General features: G+C 44.0%; 1 protein-coding gene across 1 annotated transcript in view; it reads left to right on the top strand.

Annotated features, from left to right (window-relative positions):
• LOC144817709 (long-chain-fatty-acid--CoA ligase ACSBG2-like) overlaps positions 1-19,626 on the top strand; it is a 443,613-nt gene that overhangs the window by 199,958 nt on the left and 224,029 nt on the right. Inside the window, exon 7 of the mRNA XM_078674471.1 lies at positions 1,439-1,588. Coding sequence (XP_078530597.1) covers positions 1,439-1,588 — 150 coding nt within the window. The remainder of the gene's footprint in view (positions 1-1,438; positions 1,589-19,626) is intronic.

The following is a 19,626-nucleotide window of genomic DNA, read 5'->3' as shown; positions in this document are numbered from 1 at the left end:
TTCTAAGGATAATCCATGGTGTTTCAAAATATAGAATACCAACTGAAGGAGACAGTATAAAACACTGACAGAGCCCCAGATAGAAATGGCTAGGTAAACATTTACAGATTTTGACTGATTGAGAACGGTTTCAATGAAGAAGATTAACCATTAACAATATGATTACTATGGATACAGCTTGATTTCTTTGAGTATCTGTAATTTAAATCATGTTTTTGGTGTCAGTTGTCATTACTTACCCTAATCACAGATGTAGACTTGTTGTAATCCCTGTTCAGTTTAGCTGCCAATTAATTTTTTGGTTATATATGCATCTGGGTAAATTGTAGAAATTCCACGTGTTAGCAGTTCTCTATGTGGGGCTATTGCATATTAACTGTAGACTGTACTTAATTCCCACTCGTATTGTACCCCTTAAGTAGGATACTGCTTGGGTCAGCCCAAATGTTACAAGCAATTCTGGAGCTATGGATTCATTGTTACTATTACTACTCTCTGCTTATTTTAGTATTTCTTTTGAAATGCCTCTTTCGACCTGTACCAGGTCACATTTTGCTATCTTTTCCTTGTTTGTATTCGTTGCCTCTTCTTTGCTGTTGTTTACATGATAATGGACTTTGGTAAGATTTCACATTTTGATGCTGCTCTTTTATTTGTTTTCTTGAGATAACATTCTGTTTCAATCACTGGCAGCCGGGCCCAGCTTGGCCTTTCATTGAGGCATCTCTGGGGGCCATATAATCAAGAAAGGGTGATACATTATCGCCACTTTTATCAGCAGGAAACTGCTGCTTAAGCAGCGATATTGGGCTTGATAATATGCCTTTGTGAATTCCCATAGAAGCCCAGGTTCTGGTGTTAACCTGGGCTTCTATGGGAATTCACAAGGGCATATTATCAAGCCCATTATCGCCGCTTTAGAGGCAGTTTCCTGCCGATAAAAGCGGCGATAATGTATCGCCCTTTCTTGATAATATGGCCCCTAGTACTTTCAATTCTTCAACATCCAGGCAACGGGTGCCTTAGATGCAGATGTTGTGTAGTTGTTCATTTAGAAAATAATACGCTGTAGCAGGAAGAACATTATTGGTGTGTACTGGCTTTCAAATTGAGGTTTTGGCAAAAAAGAAGTGACAACGTGTATTATGTTTACAGATTTTGTTCTGCTTGAGTGCATTTTTATTACATAGTTCACAAAAGCCGTTTTTTAGAAGCAGATTTTTCTTTGCCGAGAGCAGTTCTACCAGTCACCAATGATGCATAACCACACAATGCTCACAATCTCACTGCTCAATTCAAAAGAAGAACACATGAGAAAATGTGTGCAAAAATCAAGTAATCACTCTTTTTAATCTATATTGACAAGCTGAGTTTCCATCTTCATGGGTAGATTTTGATGTCACCTTTGTTTTTCTGATACATTGATGTCCGAATGCAGTGGAAAGAGTTTATGCACCTCGGAAAAGACATCTCTGATTTTGAACTGAATGATATCATAAGCTGCCTGAAGGTCAACCAGTGCTGCACTGTGGTCTTTACCTCCGGTACTACTGGCCTACCAAAGGGGGCGATGCTGAGCCATGACAATGTGAGTATTACTAATGCTTCTGCTCCATAATTAGTACTAAAAATGCACATGGTCTATGTTAAAGTAATAAAGTGAAATGTACACATTTAGGGGCATATTATCAAGGGGTTTTATCTCCGCTTTTTTGGCTTTAAAAGCCAAGAAAGCAGAGATTAAATTATCTCCCTATTACCTAGCTGTCGGTAACACCAGTTAGCCACAGCTAGTAGGAAATAGCAACCATCTTGGGCCCCGCTTTGCATGTCAGTGAAATTTATCACTAATGACATGCAAAGTGGGCGTGCCAAGATGTTAGCGACTGGAAACAGTCGCTAACATCGCTATCTCCTATTACCAACTTTTGGAGATATTCGCACTAAGCGAGAATATCTCCAAAAGCTAACACCTGCCCCATAGCAGTTCTTAGCCATGTTATCCAATGGTAGGTGGATAACATGGCTAAGAGCATTAGCTCGGTAATGCATGAATATCGCGGACTTTCCAGCGATATTCATGCATTTCGGCCGATTTTTATCGCTTAGAAGATAAACCTTGATAATAGCAAGGTTCCTAAGCGATAAAAATCGCCGCAGCTCGGCGATAAAAATATTGCCGCTAAGCCAACATAGCGATAATTATCGCTAGTTGTTGGTAATATGCCCCTATATTCGCATGGATGTAGTATAAACAACTCCGTGCTCTACATTATAAGGAAATTACAAGTCACAAAGGAGTTATGTGACCATATAGAGGGACAAGGCCAAATGCTGAATTGCTTTATAAAGTCATGGAACCCTGAGTCGACTTTCAATATTCTTATAATGCACAGCAGTTGTCCTTAATTTTTATAATACATGGTCACACTATCTCCGTTGCCACAAACTGCTAAAACCCTTGGTGTGTTACCCTTACATGAAAAAAAATAGGATGTTTGCAAACATGAAGAATAAAAGTATAACCTGCAGGGCAAAAATAAAAATGCACCAAAAAGATGTTAGGGCCTGACTTAGATCATGGTGGTACTTCTGTCATCCGTCCACAGCTTAGTTTACAAGTATTCCGTCTAGCTGTTGGAGTTGCGTCAACAGTATTAAGATGCTAAACTATCATCCTCATTGACAGAGTGTTTTCTGTCACATAAATGGTTCACTGGTTTCGACACTGCGGACTTCTCTGCTGGGTAGCATTACTCCATCTATGTCACAGCGGCGGGATTGCACCAAACCTATTTAGATTTCACAGTTGTTCTGGCAGTGATCTAGTGGCAGATTGCCGACAGAGTGATGCTGTCACAGGATCCATTCAAAATTGGGCTATTCTTGTGGTTTTTGGATAGATGCCTGCATCACACACCTGATGTATTTTCCTACTTGTCTTCACCTACATAACACACAATAAAACTCATTCCATTTCAGACCATGATCTTTTGCCATCCCACAACATTTTCAAGCTGAACTTTTGCCAGTTATGTCAAGTTTATTCTTTAGCTTTCTCTATTTCTTTTCCCTTAACCATTCTTTCATTCATATTCTTATGGGTCATAACATTTATTTAATTTTTGTTTTATTTGTAATGGCAGGGAGGAGAAATAATCTTTCAGAAGGGGAATTGTCAGTAATGGTGGATGAAATTCTTAGAGCAGAGCCACAATTGTTTCAAGCCTAAGCACAAACTATAGCCAGAGCTCCAAACATGCAAACATGGACCAAAATAGTTGACAGAGTTAATGCTGTAGAAAATAACTTGAGCACACTGGAGGAAATTAGGAAGCTATGGAACGACATGTGTGGACATGTGGGGATGAGTGATTTACCTTGCTTCCAAGCGCCACCTGGAGGCCCATATAACTTTTGGTGGTTTACCTTGCCCCCCTTACAACTTTTTCCATGTGAGCAAAAGGTCATCTGAACTTATATCCTGAAGGTAATTTGAGCCAACATCCTGAAAGCTTTACAGGAATCCTTGGTGGAGTGGAGACTGGTAGATTATACTTGTGTATGTGTCACTAAACCTAAATATAATTTTTAATTTAATTTAGCTGTTCCACACATTCACACAGTATAGTCACTAACCCATGCATTCAGTAAGACACATTTAATCACTCACTTATACAGTCAGTCACGCACCTACTAAATCCTCCATCCAGATACTTATACACCCATTCATTCGTCAATACACCTTGGATTGTATATAAAACATATATAAACTTTACAGAAATACACAGTCACTCGATGATGGCATCAGTGATATTATCAGTGATGTCATTTGAGATGTCATCAGTGATATAACTGACCATCCCATGAATGATGTAATATGTGATGTCATAAGCAGTGCATTGCGGGTGCGTGAGTTATAGTTAGCTGAGCTAACAATAACAGACGAATTTCTATGCTTTTGTAAGAGTGATATGTCCAGCTAACTATAACGTCCCTGAAACCTATAGTTTTTTCAGTGAATTTCTAAGATGTTTTAAATGATAATTTCTAACTATAACAAACCTGAAACCTATGGTTTATTCAGTGAATTTCTAAGGTTTTTTAAATGCTAATTTTCAACTATAACGTACCTTAAACCTATGTTTTTTTCAGTGAATTTCAATGGTTTTTTAAATGCTAATTTCTAACTATGACATCCCTATTAAGTCTCCTTGAATTCTGAAGGTCCCTGGTGGCCAAATAGCCCACAGGTACATCCAGTAAGCGCCACAGACCTGTGTTTCAGAGAGGTGTTCTGAGGACATGCCCCTTTTTACAATACGCTGCAAACGTGGTTTCTGGCTGCTCAGAGGATGAAGTCCATTTGTGTCTTGAGGTCCTCAGGACACAAGAGGACCTCATTGCCCCACCAGCAGTGCAACAGAAGCCAAGTTTGCAGGGTGGTAGAAAAAAGGGCGTGGCTTCGGAGCACCTTTCTGCAACACAGCCCTGTGGCATTTACAAGAGGTACCTGGTGGACTAGTTGGCCTCCAGGGACCCTCAGGATTGAAGGGGAATTACTCCCCCAACTTAAAACGTGCCACGTTTACACTGTGGTGCAGGGAGGGAGTGGAACATGATGTGACAAGTGTGCAATGGGCCCTGTGGATCATTTTAAGTTGGGTGATTAAATTCCTTGAATCCTGAGGGTCCTTGAGGGCTAACTAGCCCGCCAGCTACCTCCAGTAAGAGCCACAGAGCTGTGTTGCATAGTGGTATAAAAAGGGGGCATGGCCTTAGACCACCACTCTGCAATGCACCTCCTTGGGACTGGGGGCCAGATGTAGGAAGGCAAATACCGGTTCGGTAATTGACATTTATTCCTGTGGGCCTCGAGGCCCATAGGAATGAATGCCAATTACCGAATCTGTAAATACCGATTCGGTAATTACCGAATCATACCGATTCGGTAATTAAATCGGTAAAATTACCTACATCCCGATTGCCAGTTCTTAAATACCAAATCGGTATGAATCGGTATTTAAGAATCGGTAATCTGGGATTACCTACATCTGGCCCTAGTTGTGCTAGTTGGCCCCCAAGCACCCTTAAGATTGAAGGGGACTTAATCATCCAACTTAAAATGCGCCGCAGGGCGCGTTTGCACACTTGTCAAATCAGGCCATGCCCCTTCCCTGCACCACTGTGCAAATGCGCCCCCTTGTGCATTGTAAAGTAAGGATTAAATCCCCTTGAGTCCTGAGGGTCCCTGAGGTCCAACTAGCCCAACAGGTACCTCCACTAAGCGCCACAGAGCTGTATATCAGAGAGGTGTAAAAAAGGGGCGTGGTCTCAGACCACCTCTCTGCAAGGCAGCCCTGTAGCTCATAATGGAGGTACCTAGTGGGCTAGTTGGCCCCCAGGGACCCCCAGTATTGAAGGGGAATTAATTCCCCAACTTAAAATGCGCCACAGGGCGTGATTGCAGAGTGTTGCTGGGAGGGGGAGGGGCCTCCGGCATGATGCCGGTCTTTTTAAAAAACTTGGAGTCAAGCTAGCCGGGCTGAAGAGAGGTGTTACCTCGAAACCGGTCCGGTCCTCGGATGCTTGATTCCGGTCTGGGAAAGATATGGCTGTTGTAGTTCGGACTGGACTGTTCCCATGGGGCAACAGGGTCAGAGCTGATTTGCATAAAGCCATTATCTGACCCAGGGTGGTGTGGAGTGCAAAAAAACGATGGATTTGGGCCCAGATCTTTTGACTGGGGGAGTGTGTGACATTGATCCACATTCAGTCCATCACTTGTTGTTTTTTGCAATTGCCGGTCTTTTTAAAACATTTGTTTTTAGAAGGGGGCTGTGTGGCCCCCCTTCTTTTTTATTTTGTTGGGCCTTGGGGAACCCATCCCCAGGGTCTGACCCCTTTTAAAAAAAAAGATATATATGAACGAGTAGGGGACAACGTGGGCCCCCCCTCCTGTGGCCAACTCTGGCCCAGGGGACCCTATCCCCCGGGGCATGGCCTCATATATTATATTTTTTAACGAGTTGGGCTGCGTGGCCCCCCTCCTGAGGCCTCTATTGGCCCCGAGGACCCCATCACCCGGGGTCGGAGTTTATCTTATTTCATTTTTGGGGGCAGGGTGGCTGCATGGCCCACTTCTAGCCCCGGGAATCCCATCCCTCGGGGCCGGCCCTATCTGTTGGGGAGCATGGGGGAGCCCCAATGCCTCCATTGTCCCGCTGGCTCCCCGCGTCCTGCAGGAGCAGGCATTGCTTTTTCACCTGCGGAGCTGCTGACATGAACCCCTTTTTGAAAAACTATCTGCTTTGTATTTTGGAAGAGAGAGCAGGTTTCACTTCTCTCGCTTCCAAAATCCAAAGCAGGGTTTGCAGTGACAGGGCGGGAGCTGCATGTCAGCAGCTCCCCATGTGGAAAAGCAACGCCGGCTCCCGCAGGACACGGGGAGCCGGCGGGACCATGGTGGCATTGGGGCTCCCCCCATGGTCCCCAATGGATAGGGCTAGGCCTGAGGGATGGGGTCCCCGGGGCTAGAAGTGGATCCCACCCTGCCATAGCAAACCGCAGTGTCCCGTGGTGGGCCCTGGGGGTGGTGGTCCCCAGGGCCATTGAGGGCTCCAGAAGGGTGGCCCTCCTCCCTTCATGAAAATAGCCCTAGAGAGGTGGTGGTCCCTGGGGCTGGGGGGCCCATAACGGAAACCCCATTTTAAATTTTTAGTGCCCCGGGGAGGTGGCAGTCCCCGGGGCTGCCGGAGGGCCACGTGCCATCCTGCATATTACACACATACCCACGGGGAGGTAGCAGTCCTCGGGGCTGCAGGGACCCCTGCCGACCCCGCTCATATTTTTTGCAATGCTCACAGGACCTTGCCCACACAAGGACCTCAATTAAACGAAGAGCGGGAGTCCACCCTTCATTTATTAAAAATAATTTGGCGGTATTCACGACCCCAGTGCAAATTTTGCCAAAATGTTTTAAAAAAATGCTTTATCTTGGCCCTGGAGGTCCTTGTGGGACCCCTTGAGCAGGTCTAGGGGGTCAGGGTGCTTCTACCCTGCTCCCGTTTCTTTTTTTTCACCTTTGTTTTACTGTTTTCTTGTGATTCAGTTCTACCGAGTCATTCACAGTGAAGCTCGTGCTGGGGAGGGGACGTGACTCCGCTGCGTCCCTAGATATCAAAACTTCTTCTTTTTCAAATTTCTCAGGAAATACTCAATGGATTTACACCATTTAACAAAAAGGGCTCTTGCTGAAACAAGATATACCTTTTTGCCAAATTTGGTGTAATTCCGTACAGCAGTTTGGGTTGTAGCTGTGTCTAAATCTTCTTATGGAAAAGTACATGGGAAAAACATGTTTTGGGATCCCCCTTTTTTTCTCAGCCCCGCTTGTGGAATCACCCCAAAACTTTCAGGACAGGAGCTGACCGGAGCGGGCCACTGTTTTGAAATTTTCGCGGAGATTCGGCATCCAGCACCAAAGATATTGAGAAAACAAGAAACGCTTTTCCTATAGAAACGAGGTCCTAACTAGAACTACCTACCGGTGACCGCCAGTAGGTGACATACATATATATATATATATCCAAGAGTCAAATATACGGCGCAGCGTTTGGCGAAAATGCGAAGGTGGAGTCACAGACTGGGGCACACTGGAGTGCTTTAATTATCACAGTGGTGCTGGATTCAACTACTGTGATCTTGCTCAAATTTTGCGACAAAACGGAAACCACTGTGGGTGTTTTAAATATACAGAACTACATGTCCCAACATTCTCAGCTACAAAGCTGACACGCCTGCAACTGACACTACTAAAGACAGCTGAGGCAAAGGACTGTGAACAATTACAAACACCGAATTGCCGTAGCCCAGGACGAAGGAGCAGACAGCTCAGAAACGCGTTGGCAAGCAAGTTAAATTACGGATGTGAAGCCACCCTCGGTATGCCAATAAATGAGGTGCAACCTGAAACGCTGTCGAGTGATTTTCTAAATGCTGAGCCTTTGAATGAAAACAATTTTAACACGACAGCTTCGTCGTGGGAAAAGCACCACCTTGATGTAATGAAGGAGGGAGCCGCTGGAGAAAGGGGCCGTCAGACCAGGACTATCCAAGAGTCAAATATACGGCGCAGCGTTTGGCGAAAATGCGAAGGTGGAGTCACAGACTGGGGCACACTGGAGTGCTTTAATTATCACAGTGGTGCTGGATTCAACTACTGTGATCTTGCTCAAATTTTGCGACAAAACGGAACCCACTGTGGGTGTTTTAAATATACAGAACTACATGTCCCAACATTCTCAGCTACAAAGCTGACACGCCTGCAACTGACACTACTAAAGACAGCTGAGGCAAAGGACTGTGAACAATTACAAACACCGAATTGCCGTAGCCCAGGACGAAGGAGCAGACAGCTCAGAAACGTGTTGGCAAGCAAGTTTAAATTACGGATGTGAAGCCACCCTCGGTATGCAAATAAATGAGGTGCAACCTGAAACGCTGTCGAGTGATTTTCTAAATGCTGAGCCTTTGAATGAAAACAATTTTAACACGACAGCTTCGTCGTGGGAAAAGCACCACCTTGATGTAATGAAGGAGGGAGCCGCTGGAGAAAGGGGCCGTCAGACCAGGACTATCCAAGAGTCAAATATACGGCGCAGCGTTTGGCGAAAATGCGAAGGTGGAGTCACAGACTGGGGCACACTGGAGTGCTTTAATTATCACAGTGGTGCTGGATTCAACTACTGTGATCTTGCTCAAATTTTGCGACAAAACGGAACCCACTGTGGGTGTTTTAAATATACAGAACTACATGTCCCAACATTCTCAGCTACAAAGCTGACACGCCTGCAACTGACACTACTAAAGACAGCTGAGGCAAAGGACTGTGAACAATTACAAACACAGAATTGCCGTAGCCCAGGACGAAGGAGCAGACAGCTCAGAAACGCGTTGGCAAGCAAGTTTAAATTACGGATGTGAAGCCACCCTCGGTATGCCAATAAATGAGGTGCAACCTGAAACGCTGTCGAGTGATTTTCTAAATGCTGAGCCTTTGAATGAAAACAATTTTAACACGACAGCTTCGTCGTGGGAAAAGCACCACCTTGATGTAATGAAGGAGGGAGCCGCTGGAGAAAGGGGCCATCAGACCAGGACTATCCAAGAGTCAAATATACGGCGCAGCGTTTGGCGAAAATGCGAAGGTGAAGTCACAGACTGGGGCACACTGGAGTGCTTTAATTATCACAGTGGTGCTGGATTCAACTACTGTGATCTTGCTCAAATTTTGTGACAAAACGGAACCCACTGTGGGTGTTTTAAATATACAGAACTACATGTCCCAACATTCTCAGCTACAAAGCTGACACGCCTGCAACTGACACTACTAAAGACAGCTGAGGCAAAGGACTGTGAACAATTACAAACACCGAATTGCCGTAGCCCAGGACGAAGGAGCAGACAGCTCAGAAACGCGTTGGCAAGCAAGTTTAAATTACGGATGTGAAGCCACCCTCGGTATGCCAATAAATGAGGTGCAACCTGAAACGCTGTCGAGTGATTTTCTAAATGCTGAGCCTTTGAATGAAAACAATTTTAACACGACAGCTTCGTCGTGGGAAAAGCACCACCTTGATGTAATGAAGGAGGGAGCCGCTGGACAAAGGGGCCGTCAGACCAGGACTATCCAAGAGTCAAATATACGGCGCAGCGTTTGGCGAAAATGCGAAGGTGGAGTCACAGACTGGGGCACACTGGAGTGCTTTAATTATCACAGTGGTGCTGGATTCAACTACTGTGATCTTGCTCAAATTTTGCGACAAAACGGAACCCACTGTGGGTGTTTTAAATATACAGAACTACATGTCCCAACATTCTCAGCTACAAAGCTGACACGCCTGCAACTGACACTACTAAAGACAGCTGAGGCAAAGGACTGTGAACAATTACAAACACCGAATTGCCGTAGCCCAGGACGAAGGAGCAGACAGCTCAGAAACGCGTTGGCAAGCAAGTTTAAATTACGGATGTGAAGCCACCCTCGGTATGCCAATAAATGAGGTGCAACCTGAAACGCTGTCGAGTGATTTTCTAAATGCTGAGCCTTTGAATGAAAACAATTTTAACACGACAGCTTCGTCGTGGGAAAAGCACCACCTTGATGTAATGAAGGAGGGAGCCGCTGGAGAAAGGGGCCATCAGACCAGGACTATCCAAGAGTCAAATATATGGCGCAGCGTTTGGCGAAAATGCGAAGGTGAAGTCACAGACTGGGGCACACTGGAGTGCTTTAATTATCACAGTGGTGCTGGATTCAACTACTGTGATCTTGCTCAAATTTTGCGACAAAACGGAACCCACTGTGGGTGTTTTAAATATACAGAACTACATGTCCCAACATTCTCTGCTACAAAGCTGGCACGCCTGTAACTTACACTACTAAAGACAGCTGAGGCAAAGGACTGTGAACAATTACAAACACCGAATTGCCGTAGCCCAAGGCGAAGGAGCAGACAGCTCAGAAACGCGTTGGCAAGCAAGTTTAAATTACGGATGTGAAGCCACCCTCGGTATGCCAATAAATGAGGTGCAACCTGAAATGCTGTCGAGTGATTTTCTAAATGCTGAGCCTTTGAATGAAAACAATTTTAACACGACAGCTTCGTCGTGGGAAAAGCACCACCTTGATGTAATGAAGGAGGGAGCCGCTGGAGAAAGGGGCCGTCAGACCAGGACTATCCAAGAGTCAAATATACGGCGCAGCGTTTGGCGAAAATGCGAAGGTGGAGTCACAGACTGGGGCACACTGGAGTTCTTTAATTATCACGGTGGTGCTACTGTGATCTTGCTCAAATTTTGCGACAAAACGGAACCCACTGTGGGTGTTTTAAATATACAGAACTACATGTCCCAACATTCTCAGCTACAAAGCTGACACGCCTGCAACTGACACTACTAAAGACAGCTGAGGCAAAGGACTGTGAACAATTACAAACACCGAATTGCCGTAGCCCAGGACGAAGGAGCAGACAGCTCAGAAACGCGTTGGCAAGCAAGTTTAAATTACGGATGTGAAGCCACCCTCGGTATGCCAATAAATGAGGTGCAACCTGAAACGCTGTCGAGTGATTTTCTAAATGCTGAGCCTTTGAATGAAAACAATTTTAACACGACAGCTTCGTCATGGGAAAAGCACCACCTTGATGTAATGAAGGAGGGAGCCGCTGGAGAAAGGGGCCGTCAGACCAGGACTATCCAAGAGTCAAATATACGGCACAGCGTTTGGCGAAAATGCGAAGGTGGAGTCACAGACTGGGGCCCACTGGAGTGCCTTAATTATCACAGTGGTGCTGGATTCAACTACTGTGATCTTGCTCAAATTTTGTGACAAAACGGAACCCACTGTGGGTGTTTTAAATATACAGAACTACAATGCCCAACATTCTCAGCTACAAAGCTGACACGCCTGCAACTGACACTACTAAAGACAGCTGAGGCAAAGGACTGTGAACAATTACAAACACCGAATTGCCGTAGCCCAGGACGAAGGAGCAGACAGCTCAGAAACGCGTTGGCAAGCAAGTTTAAATTACGGATGTGAAGCCACCCTCGGTATGCCAATAAATGAGGTGCAACCTGAAACGCTGTTGAGTGATTTTCTAAATGCTGAGCCTTTGAATGAAAATATATATATATATGTATATATATATATACATATATATATATACTCTACCACTTCAGGTCTCCGACAGTCGCTCGACCAGAAAAACGACACAGCAATCCAAAGGTTATTCTCCAATGTTTAATTCTTCATTCCAAGCTGTGATGTGCTTCGGCAGGCTCCCCGGCCTTGATACACATTTTGTTTTTTGTTTATTTTGTTATGTTAGTACATTAAAAAAAAGAATATTATATTATACATTCTAATGAATATTTTTTTGACATTTATATTGTTATATTTCATCTCTGTAATTCGGTACCCCGATATAGGTCTAGGGAACATCGTACACTTTCCCTACATCATCTCGCTGTCATTTCATATGAACGAGCCTTAAAAGGACATAACTCTAAATAAGGACAGACTGCTTTGTATGGACATAACGCCTTATAAGGACTGTAACCTTTATGGACTAAACTTTCACCTAGTTCCATGCCGAGGGTGGGTTTTTCTCAATCGATATTTCTAAGACGTCATCCTTAGCACATATGAATAATTTATGAGTACACTTTCTAGGGGGTACACTTCACCTCTCCCATCAACGCACCAGGTATAATCCCCAACGTCATCCTCACACTGACCAATGGGGAACATACGCACATAGACTGTATAAATACAGCACCTCTTGTTATCAGTAAGCTGGAGGAAACAGAGACTTCAAGACCCACACACTGACCAGAGACGCTGCGGCTACGGCATGCCATCACTCCAGCTAACAGTGGTCTGACGATCCCTTGCAGGGTGTCCAACTCAAGTCCAGGTCAAAGTCCCACACTCTCAATATTCAGGTATGGGGGATTGATTAAATCCTAGAGGGATTCTTGGCTCTTAGACTTAGACTCTTAGACTTCTTAGACTTCGCACCCACACACATGTTAGGTACATTTAGGTACATGTACAGCCCGCTGTCATGGCAGCAGAGGACCTTGAAATTGCCCCTGGAGTAGCACAATTCAGTGATTTCCTGCCTATTAGTTTAGAAGACTCACGTCAACTGATCCTGTCCACTAAATCTGGTTCTCCCTTTGACCCCTGCCCCCCTATGATGCTACATGCCCTAGTAGACACAGTTAACCCCATCATAAATGACATTATAAATTCATCTCTATCCTCTGCTGAGATTCCCTCGGAATGGAAATTGGCGGCAGTTAAACCCCTGCAAAAAAAATCTCTGCCAGACCCATCAACACTCTCCAACCTCCGCCCAATTTCCCTGCTCCCGATGCTTTTTAAAATGACTGAAAGGGTGGCGAATAAACAGTTGACTAAATTCCTGGAGGAAGAGGATATCCTGCACCCTAATCAATCTGGGTTTCGGGCCTCACACTCAACGGAATCCGCCCTTCTGTACACCGTGGAGACACTGAAGACCGCCATGGATCAAGGGAAGAAGGCCATCCTTATCCTACTTGATCTATCGGCGGCCTTCGATACGGTGTCCCACCCAATACTAATCAGGCGACTGAGGGCAGCTAGGATTGGAGGCACCGTGTTGGACTGGCTGAAGAATTTCCTCGACCATCGTAGACAGGTCACGGTGTTAGGAGATCACCGCTCTGAGGAAAAAGTCACACAAACAGGGGTACCGCAGGGCTCCAGTTTAAGCCCGGTACTGTTTAACGTATACATGATCCCCTTGATTGAGCTGATTTCGTCTTTTAACATCAGTACTATATCATACGCTGACGATACTCAGCTCATTCTAGTGCTAGACAGGGAAAATGGAAAAGCAGAGGAAAATCTAAAAGCCTGCCTTACCGCAATTTTCATTTGGATGCGGGACAATCATCTAAAGTGTAATGCCGGGAAGACCGAAATCATACCCTTCGGCCCCCAAAACCCCTTTTCCCCTAGCTTATGGTGGCCACTGGGGGTGGAGTCCCCTCCGGATACCATCACCACGGCCCGCAACTTAGGGATCAGGTTTGACAGTGCCCTATCTTTCAAACAGCAAGCAGGGGCAGTGGCAGGGTCCTGTTTTAATATCATCAGAGGGCTTAGAAAGTTTTTTGATTTTCTCCCTCTGACAGCCAGGAAGACGGTGACAGTAGCACTTGTAACATCTCGCTTGGACTACTGCAACAGCTTATATGCAGGATCAAATCGATCCGTCCTGCATAGGTTGCAGGTTGTCCAAAATGCTGCTGCCCGTCTGGTCCTAAAATGGCCGAGGAGGTCATCTGCCTCGGCCGCCCTCAAGACCCTACACTGGCTACCCATTCACAAACGCATTCTGTTCAAAATCTTAGTGATTACCTTTAGGGCATATCACCAAAAAGGACCCAAATATTTCCTTCCCTGGTTTAAACAGTATGCACCAACACGCTCCCTAAGATCAGCCAACATGAATTTGTTGCAGACCCCCAAATTCAAACTCTCAACTAGAGGAGGGAAATCTCTCGCAACACTGGGCGCAAAAGCTTGGAATAGACTTCCTCCCAACTTGCGCTTGATCTCTGTTGAGAAGAATTTCCGTAAGGCTCTGAAAACTTGGATTTTCAACCTTTCAGACTCGGCCAGTATGACTCTGGTTTAGACACAGCGTTCTGTTCAGAGGAGATGGATGTGTGAGCTGACTTTTCCGGCCTTCCACCTAGGCTACGGGCTACAAGCGCCAAGATGCTCCTTGGAGTGACAGTCGCGCTATAAAAGTGCATACTTACATTACATGTACATAGGCATCTTAGGAGTATGCACTTTATTTTATAAATGCATTTCATATTCATGTATGTGTTCATGACTATTGAAAAATGGTAGAACAATATAATTCCCTTTTATTCACTGTACTGCTGGTTCTATATCTCTGCTACTTTGTTACAGTTGTAGCAGCGTACTTATTTTACATGACAAGAACTGTGGTACAATAAATTGTTATTGTAAACACGCTCAACTGCTTCTTCTCTGTATCTCTCTGTGAGCAAAACAAGCAAGCACAAGTGACTGGGTGAAAAGTAGGATATTGCTTCCATGAGTCTAATCAGTTTGCCAACAACCTACATTATATGTTATCCGTAAACAGTGTGGGTCCTGCATGAAAGGGTACTATACTAGACTACAACATATGTGTACATCAACATCCACATATAAATATATATGTGCATGTTTAAATATACACATATTTATATATATATATACATATATACAAATATATATTATGTAAATCATCACCATTATAATGTAATAATGTCCTAATTGAAAATATCTAATATTTACTATTTTCCACTATATACATCTATACTTCTATACATACACATATGCATTTATATATATATATATATATATATATATATATATATATATATATTACCTACTGGTGATAGCCAGTAGGTATATATAGTTAGGACCTAGCTACCATAGGAAATCCACAACATTCTATTGGGAATAACTTTGGCGCCGGTTGAGGAATTTGCGTGTACTTTTCCAACATTTTGGCCAGCTCCACTGCGCTCCTTCCCTGCAAGTTTCGGGAGGATTTGTGAAGTGGGGGCTGAAAAAAAGGGGGGTCCCAAAATGTGTTTTCCCCATGTTAATTTCCATAGGACGTTCTGACAAGGCTACAGCCTGAACCGCTGAACGGAATTACACCAAACTTGGCAAAATTGTAGGGACTGGTACACAGCAGTGCCTTTGCTATATTTGGTGAAAATTGCTCCTGTGGTTTTATGAAAATTAACTTCAAAAACACATATATATCTGGGCGGACCCTAACCACACATCTCCTCGTGAGATCTGTTTGGCTGTCAGCACTTCATCCAAGAAGTGTTGGCAGCCATCTTGGGACCAATATACATGATAGCACCTCATTAAAAAGCATTGTAGTTAATAGAGGGTTTTAGGACTTTAGTTGCATTATAAATCATTTGTTGATGGTACCATACTCGTTTTAGGAATTGTGGTGTGTTCTAAGGTGATTTTACCATGTGAAAAAGCCTTCTACTGGGATATCATGAATCATGTTTGAAAGAAAACTATTATCTCATGCTTTTCCCACAGTGGTTTGGAAGGGGATCTATAAGCTAAACTGAAAGCATATTTTCTGTAAATTCACATTATCTTTCTCAGTCATGTGAGCATGAAGTCTGACATTCTCAGTAAAACATGTACATCCAACAAGGACAGAGACTGTCAGTTGATTCCTTTGTGTTCTACTGCAGCCTCCTAGAGTGTTCTAAAGAACAACTAGAGCGCTAACAGTCCTACCTATTACAAAGGTATGGCACACCAGAAGCCATCTTGATTGGAATAAAGTGGTAACTCTGAAAACATTTAATTTAAAAAGGAACAAAATGAGGGGGTTCATTTTGCCATAGAAAGTATGATTAGCAGCAGACTTCCCTGGTGAGCAGTAGCTTTACTACAGTGATCTAATGAGCAACTAGAGTGCTAACATTCAGAATTTATGGCAAATGTGTGACACATCTGAATGCCTTCTTGATGGAACCAAAGTAAACAAGCATTGAAAATGCAATAGATCATGCCCTCGTTTAAGTTAAAGCCATTCTGTTTGTAATGAGGTGGCTTTTTAGCTTTGCTTTTATTAGTGTTTTTAAAACTTTCTTGTAAATAACATGCATATGTATGCATATATGTATATGTATGCATGCATTTATATTTGTATTTATATAGATATGCAGATTATATTTGTTTATATATGTATGTATATTACCTACTGGCGATCGCCAGTAGGTAGTTATAGTTAGGATTGATTTCCATAGGGAAATCGCAACATTCTATTGGGAATAACTTTGGCGCCGGTTGAGGAATCTGCCTGAATTTTTCAGCAACTTTGCCTCGCGGCTCTCCGCTCCTTCCCTGAAAGTTTGGGGGGATTTGTCAAGCGGGGGCCGAGATAAAAGGGGGGGTCCCAAAACGTGTTTTCCCCATGTTAATTTCATAGGGCGGTCGGTCGCACTTTTAGCTCGAACGGCTGAATGGATTTTCACCAAACTTGGCAAAATTGTAGGGACTGGTAGCCCGATGTGCCTTTGCTATGTCTCAAGATATGTGCTCCAGAGGATTTTGAGTAATTTAGGTTCAAAAAAATTTATATATCTATAGCCGCGCCCCGGTACGCGCACCGGGGAGCGCTCCGGGCGCGCCACGCGACTTGCGCACGGAAAGCTGATTGGCTCTCGGGTGTCTGTAAACATTCGAAACAGTCCGCAGCGGCCGCCATCTTGTGTCTCGGTAGGATCGAGACACAAGAGGTGGCAAAAAACAAAGGGGGAAATAACCAAAAGGGGGCAGGGTAGACCCCCCCCCTGACCCCCTAGGTTTGATGTGGGGGCCATAAAAGGATCCCTCGGGTAAAAAAAAAACATTTTTTTTTTCGGTTTTCGCGGGGGGACCGCCCGGTACGCGCACCGGGGAGCGTACCGGGGAGCGTACTTTGGTGAAAAATAGTTAAAATAATAGTGTAAAATAATCATTTTGAGTGATTACAGGTAGGGTAGCTCTAAAAAGAGTTTTTGGGTTCTGTGGCTGTTTTAGGTACCTACAAGTACATCCCACACACACCCACACGCACACAACCCCACACCCACACACTCCCCACACACACCTCACACACGCACACCTCCACCCACACCTAAACACCCCACACCCCCACACCGACACCTTACACATCCACACCCACACCCACACATTCCACACACCCACATTCATATACACACCTCACCACCCCCCCAACACACACACACACACGCACACACACAGATACCTCACAGACACACCCCACACATCCCACAGACACACCTCTGCCCCACACATACACACACACCCACACCTCACAGACACACCCACACATCCCACACATACACACATATCTTACACACATACCCCCCACACCCACACACACCCCACACACACCTCACACACCCACATTTCCACCTACACTCAAACACCCCACACACTGACACCGACACCTTACACATCCACATCCACACCCACACATTCCACACACCCACACTCATACATACACCTCACCACCCCCCAACACACACACACACGCACACACAGATACCTCACAGACACACCCCACACATCCCACAGACACACCTCCGCCCCCCCACACATACACACACACCCACACCTCACAGACACACCCACACATCCCACACATACACACATATCTTACACACATACCCCCCACACCCACACCCCCCCACACACACCTCACACACCCACATTTCCACCTACACTCAAACACCCCACACACCCACACCCACACACACACCTTACACCCCCACACCCCCACCCACACCCACATACCCCATACACCTACATACACCTATACACCTCACCCCCTCCCAGACACATACACACACACACCTCACAGACACACCCCACCATCCTCCACACACACCTCCCCCCCCACACACACATGGGGAAAACTCAGTGAAACAGTAAAATTATAATTTAAAGTGCTTAGAGGTAGGGTAGCTCTGAATAGAATTGTTGTGTTGTGTGGGTGACTTAAGTACCAACATGTAGGTACCAATGCAGAGTCATGTTGTTACAGAAGTTATTGTGGTATATGGAATCTATACTATAGTCTGTCAGGAAAGCAGAAAGAACATGGAGGCAGGAGATGAAAAAGAGATGTCAAATACACATTGGAGATAATATAGTGGGATAAAGGAAGTATCTATGAGCAAAATTACCATGTAACATAAAAAAGTTGCACAGTATACTATAAGTCTGACTTTACATTATAATAAATTTGGTACTAGTTTAAGAATTACATATAAAAATGAATAATGTCTCAAACAATTTTAGAATTATTAAATATAATTTTATTTTTCAGATTCTTTTTCCAAATTAAATAGAACTTCTAATATTTGACTGTCAGAAATGTCCTCATTTTGAATCAGCAAATCTACTGATTCTACACATTGAAGTAGTTCATAGTCCCGTGATTCATCCATGAATTCCAAGTTATCATTGGGTACAAAAATTTCTTCATTGCTGCTCTCCATAACAATTTCAAAGGAAATGTTTTGCTCTCCTTCCATTTTCGTGCTGTAATTTGCATAAAAAATAAATATATCAGTAGAGATAGGGCACTGTTGGGTTTAAGTTCCGACAGGTAGTTTGGATTTTTTAACAGTGAATTTATCTTTGGGCAGTGTATGGTATCAGACTGGAAGTAGAAATATAAAAAAGTGTATGTGATGAAGCCTAAGTAAATTCATAATTATACAAGACAAGCCTAACTCCATCCATAACTATAACAGAGAAGTCTATCTCAATCTATAACTATTACAGAGGGATAGTATATAACTATCAGAAAAAGTTTTCCAAATTAACTTAAAGTGCACAACATACTTCAGTTTTCAAAATAATAACTTACCTTTGAGAAAGCAGTTGAAGTTGTCAGTGAAAATGCTCTTGAAATGTACTTCAGGAAGTAGTAGTCAAAATGGCTGTGTTTCCCTCTCTTTCTTTATATATATTCAGGTACATAACCAATCAAATGTCATGAAATAATAGTAGAAAATGAAAGTAACATTTTAATTGGTTGTCAATTCTAACACTTCAGATGTGTTTTTGTGAAGTAATTTACCTCAGGATATTTAGAGAGGTCTACAGGCTAAATGGCTCAATGGAATTCCACCAAATTTGGGAAAATGGTAGGGATTGGTATGTAGTATGAGCTATTCTATATTTGGTGAAAGTGTCTCCAGTGGTTTTTATGTAAATTAACTTTTCATATTTTTTGGGAGCGCTTCCGGTGCGCGCCCGGTACGCGTACCGGCAGCGCTACGGGAGTCCTCCATCTTGTGTTTCGGAAGAATTGAGACAGAAAATGGAGGACAAACGACGTTGGGAATGGGTATAAGGGGGCATGGTAGGCACTCCCTGACCCTCTAGGTTTTCTGAGGGGGTCTTAGGAGGCCCATATA

Source organism: Lissotriton helveticus, chromosome 2_1 (genome assembly GCF_964261635.1).
Source record: "Lissotriton helveticus chromosome 2_1, aLisHel1.1, whole genome shotgun sequence".
NCBI classification, from domain to species: Eukaryota; Metazoa; Chordata; class Amphibia; order Caudata; family Salamandridae; genus Lissotriton; species Lissotriton helveticus.
Note: the sequence above shows the minus strand (reverse complement) of the source record. Positions and strands in the feature narration are given on the sequence as shown.